This window comes from Notothenia coriiceps, unplaced genomic scaffold, assembly GCF_000735185.1.
Source record: "Notothenia coriiceps isolate Sejong01 unplaced genomic scaffold, NC01 NC01_scaffold00024750, whole genome shotgun sequence".
Lineage (NCBI taxonomy): Eukaryota > Metazoa > Chordata > Actinopteri > Perciformes > Nototheniidae > Notothenia > Notothenia coriiceps.
In genome coordinates, this window is record NW_011357451.1 from 1 (window position 1) to 5,311 (window position 5,311).

A 5,311-nucleotide genomic window follows, 5' to 3' on the forward strand; every position below is an offset into this window, starting at 1 on the left:
CAGCACAACATCCCTCAACAGACTCCAGCGTGTCCAGAACGCAGCCGCCAGACTCCTCACCCACACCAAATCATGGCATCACATCACCCCGGTCCTCAAAGTACTCCACTGGCTCCCCGTCTCACACCGCATTCACTACAAACTCCTGGTCCTCACCTATAAAGCCCTCCACCATCTGGCCCCCCCCTACCTCACTGACCTCCTCATCCTCTACCAACCACCCCGGTCCCTCAGATCCACCTCAGCCGGTTTGCTTTCAATCCCCAGGGCCAAACTCCGGAGCTTCGGGGACAGAGCCTTCTCTGTGGCAGCCCCGAAGCTCTGGAACTCCCTCCCCCAAGACCTCCGTGAGTCTGATTCCCTCACCCTGTTCCAGTCCCGTCTCAAAACCCACCTCTTCAACTCTGCTTATCCTTAAACCCGCCCCTCCCCCCTCTGAACCAACATCCTCCTGACTGATTTTCTGTTTTTGTTTTGTTTTTGTTTGTGTTTTTGTTCTTGTTTTGTTTGTCGACCTTACTCGTAATGTAAAGCGTCTTTGGGTCTAGAAAAGCGCTATATAAATCCCATTTATCATTATACATGTTGAAACAGTTTGGTTTTGTTGCGGTCAGCTGCAACCAGCAAGCTCAATATTAAGAATGTATTAGAACTAAAACAGTGGGTCTCTGTGGGACATTCACTGATGATATATTTCTTATTCTGGTGCGGGTGCGCCTCCTTCGACCCCAGGATCTGCTGCATCCTCGTTAATCATCTGATTGTATTTGCTCTTGAAAAATCCAGCCTGAAAGTACGAAACAAATAACGTTACATAAAAAGATGCAATATAAATGAATGAACAGATAATACACTTTATTTGCATAGCACCTTTCATGCACAAAGCAGCCCCAAAGTGCTTTACAGAAAACATAACAATATTAAAATGAATACAGAACAAGATAAAACATCTACAGTAATAATATGTTAAAATGAAACAATTGAAAGCTAACCCAAATGAAAAGCCATATTAAAAAGATAGGTTTTTAATTTGCTTTTAAACATTTCAAGGGAGTTTGCTGTTCTAAGATTCGTTTTTAAATGTGCGTATTTAAAATAATACCACAACTCAAAATGGCCTTGTTACATAATAATGTGAAACTATGTTCAGGGTCTCACCTTATACAGGCCAGCGGTGAGTAAGGCCAGTAGAGCCAGTCCTCCCAGGGATCCTCCCACAATCTCTTTGGTGAAGTCTGGCTCAGGATACACTTCTACCTCTGCCTCAATCTGAGAGGGGAAAAGTCGGTTCAATTCAAGCTTGTTTAAAACACACATCATTTTAAAAGATAAAACGTGTAGTCACCTTGCGAACAGGAGGGTTGTTGTTGGAGCCCGACGTAAAGAAGATGTACTGGTTTCTGTCGTACTCCAACATGGCTGTGCTGGTCAAGAGGAATTTGGCAGATTTAAGTCCGATCTGTTTAGGGGGAAACATTGGTTAGTAAAATACTGATTGTGGAATAATTTTACCTCAGTTTAGCCAGCAACAGTAATTAAATGTGGATCAAATCGTTTGGGACAATCGTTCCTGTAAAAAATGCGGTTCAGTAATGAAGTTGTCGGTTTTACATTTTGAATATTTTCATACATACAATATATGGAAGGTTTTTTGTATATATTAATATAACACAGTATTAGGAATTGAGAGACATGCACCGCCAAGATGGCTTATGAGCTTATTTGCACAACCCTAATTATATTTTGACGTAAAGTAAACTATCTTTATATACACAATTATTTTTACTACAGCGTATTTGAGTTATACACAGTACATTAGTTTAATTTCTTTGGTAATTTAAAAGCATTTGTAACAGTCTCAAAAAACGTCAATAGTGAAGCAATCACTTAGTTCATATTCATTTCATAACGTCAAGTAAACAATAAATAAAATACTTTTTTAAATGTATAATTATCTGCTTTTAGTAATCCTCTTTTATACCTGGTCAGATGTGAAACTATAAGATGTTTCAAATGCAGCACGTGAAATAAACAAGTCAGTTAGTTTATTATTATTCACATTACATTACATTCAAATTATTACCTGCTCTATCCATGCCGAACTAAGGTTTGCAGAAATGTAGTACGTTTGGCTGTTCAGTCTTCCAATGAAGTGACTGCACTTGAACACTCTGCAGCTGGCCACTGAGCAGTCCTGTGGGTCATTAAAATAAAACAGAGAGCAGAGAAAGCTGTGTTCAGGCCTGCACACTCCAGTGGAATGAAACCATAATAGTTATATCAATCTAAAACGTTGCAATTACTCATAAAGCACATACTTACCACCAACTTATTTTTCTTTATCTCTGCAACAAAATCTGTGACAGTGGGTTTTTCATCGCTGTGTCTTTGGCAGTCTGGAATCTGAAATGGAGCCGATTTATGGTGCATTAGTTGCATTATTGATATTTGTCCATGTAGATTTAGCAAATGGAGCTGCTGTGATGCAAGTCAAATTTCAGACTTGATCTGTTAAAGTATTATTGTATTGTATAAAATAATCTATTTTTGATAGATATTTGGGGGTTCAAGGACAAGCAGTTTCCGTGTTACCTGCAAACTGCCTGAATCCACCCAGATGTCTTTATCTCCGAGCTTCACCGGCACCCTGATCACCACAGTGAGATTCAGCGCTCTGAAATCATTTGTAACCTGAAAGAAGAGCAGAATAGAAAACATGGTAGGCATCAAATCATTGTGATGAGCATTAAGGTAAAGTCTGGACTAAAGTTTATGATTTCAAATAGATAACTTGTATTATTATAACATATTTTTACCACAATTGATTGCAGCAATGGTTTCTGCAAATTATTCTTTCCATGAGAGAAGTTGTTGTAGCTGAGGGAACTAAACAGACGTATTAAACATTTGATAGATATTAGGTACTAAAATGCCAGTTTTTTTAATAATATCTTTAGTTTCACATAAAACAACACAAACCTTTCAATTGTAGCAAAAATGCTGTACTTCACATTGATCTCTTTCTTTTGGTACAGTTCACTTGAGTTGGAGTGCTGATTATTCCCACTAGAGAAAGAGAAAAATATATGTGTACAAATGATAAAAGCACTAATGCACACGTGCCTGTTGGTGTGCTTATAATGCATGTTGCTTAGCAGTACCTGGTAGCATTTGCAGAAACAAAAATCCTCCTTTCAAGTTGACTATTGGTTTCAACCCCATAGGAGACGATGAATAGGACCTGAAATGACATGAATTAAGATCAGATAGGCTATTCTGTGTCTGTAGCAGTACAACACTCGGTGCAAAAGACAAACCTTAGCATTGCTCTTCAAAATAGGCTTGTCAACTGTGCAGTCTGTTCTTCCTCGCATTAAACCGTCTTCAGTGTCCAAGGAGTTGCACTCAATTCTTCCCTGTAGTTCAAAAGAATTGAAGAAAATCGCAAAATTAAGTGAGAATGGGATGACTGGAGATTAAATGAAGCAGATTTGATTTGATGCCTTACCTGCAGAATTGTAAACTTCCTATAAGAGAGTCCAGGTGGGTATGTGAGAATGACGCGGCTGTTATAAGAGTTTTCCCCACTGTTCTCCATGAAGACAGTGACATCCAGCAGTTCATCAATACCCACTCTGACCTCTGAGGATCTGACAGATTATAAAGAAAAATTAAGGTAGATTACATTACGTTAAGGTGCGTTCCAATAATCATATTACAACTATATGTGTCAATACATGGTAGGCTAATTGTCAAATGCAGCATGCCAAAAATAGCAGGATGTCATACTGCATCTGGTAGCATTTAGCAGTGAGCAGCATACTTTTCTGGCTATCCTCCTGACCCAGACCCGAGGGTTCAAAAAGTTTGTATTTGTAAGCATAGTGCATTCAACAGTACTTTGTACAGGCAGCTACATTAATTACTGAAGTGAAAAGGCATGCTGTTTGAAGCAGCCAAGAGTCTAAAGCTACAGCATGCTAGCAGCTCTGTGAGCTGAGGCACAGCAAGACCTAGAGCTAATAGCTAACAGCCAGTGGCGACTGGTCATTAGGGGCAGGTGGGGCACAGCCCCACCTAGTGTCAGCAGAAAGTATTAAAAATAATGATTACAACAAAATGCAAAAAAAAAATATATATATATTTTAAGATCATCTTTAATCATCTGATTCGTCTGTACATTGCTGTACATCGCTCTTCGGTCTCACCGGAAGTTGATTTGTCTGCGCAATCTTGAGTAGCGTCCCAATCATAGATATAAACACTAGATGGCTCACGGGAGATTTTCCAGCGTAGCTCACCGGCCGCCATCTTGCTACAGTCAACAGCTACTCTGGTACGCGCTATGGCAGCTGTTGTAGTTGTAAAAATACAATATGTATTTAATATGAATAACATAATGATTAATTTCAGATGATAATACTTTTCAGGGTTAGGTCCGGTCTGACAGCGCTTAGCTCTCTGCTGAAGATCACTGCTCTAAACAAAGTCAAAAATCCTACATCCAAACGGAATAAATATAATTAATTATTATTAATACGTTAAGTCTTGTTCATCTTTTTTCACTTTTATTAAATGTTTGATATTTCCGGCACAGACCCTTTCATACCGGCAATGCGCGATAGAAACAACAGAAAGTGCGACAGTTTAAAGAGCCTGTGACAGCATCCCAACAACTGTTGTGCAATGACATATTGGGCTACTAGTGATCTCGAACCGTCAGTTTAAAAAAGAAGGTGCGATACCGTTCCGATAAATATCAATAATTTCGAACATCGCGGGGAAATTCCTTCGAATCATTTTGAAGTTTTGGGGGAAGCCGGAAGTGACGTCAATGCGGGAACGCTTCACTGTGCGGCGAGAGAACCAAACACGGACAAAGTGTGTTGTCATGCGTAGAAATGGTGAATTACTGAGTTTAGGCACGTTAATAACGTTTTAATGAAGTTGACTACAGTATATTCATATTTGTCAGTGCTTTCATGTCAATTCGGCGAACATAAACATAAATGATCGTGGTGAAGATGATGATTAAATTAGGATTAAAAATCGGTAGTGAGAGCTGCTGAATTTCCTCGATTATTTTTGTAGTTGTAAACTCAAGTGGATGAACTACTTTATTAGTGCTTTCATGTCAATTCGGCGAACATGATACATTAAATGATCGTGAGGAAGATGATTTAAAAATCGTTTGTTTGAGCCGGTCTGCATTTCCTGATGAGAAAACAAACCGATGCTTTTTGTAGTTGTAGTACACCAACATGGATTAAACGTGTGTTTTTTTTACCACAATGTTGGGGAAATTAATGGA

The 5,311-nt window shown here is 39.1% G+C and overlaps 1 protein-coding gene across 1 annotated transcript; it reads right to left on the bottom strand.

Annotated features, from left to right (window-relative positions):
• Positions 1-496: 496 nt before the first annotated feature.
• Positions 497-4,070, bottom strand: LOC104955738 (integrin alpha-M-like). The gene is made up of 11 exons (XM_010783129.1): positions 3,509-4,070; positions 3,318-3,416; positions 3,162-3,241; positions 2,980-3,066; positions 2,817-2,886; positions 2,593-2,691; positions 2,323-2,403; positions 2,084-2,194; positions 1,346-1,459; positions 1,159-1,269; positions 497-787 (listed from the first exon to the last, which is right to left on the bottom strand). Exons 1-11 carry the CDS (start codon positions 3,596-3,598, stop codon positions 698-700), a joined length of 1,032 nt encoding a protein of 343 aa, XP_010781431.1. The 5' UTR covers positions 3,599-4,070; the 3' UTR covers positions 497-697.
• Between the last annotated feature and the right edge of the window lie 1,241 nt (positions 4,071-5,311).

Coding starts and splice junctions, on each gene's coding strand:
- LOC104955738 (XM_010783129.1), bottom strand. CDS start 3,598: ATGGAGAACAGTGGGGAAAACTCTTATAACAGCCGCGTCATTCTCACA. Junction 3,417..3,508: donor GGAAGTTTACAATTCTGCAG/GTAAGGCATCAA, acceptor TTTGAACTACAG/GGAAGAATTGAGTGCAACTC. Junction 2,195..2,322: donor TAAAGAAAAATAAGTTGGTG/GTAAGTATGTGC, acceptor AATGACCCACAG/GACTGCTCAGTGGCCAGCTG.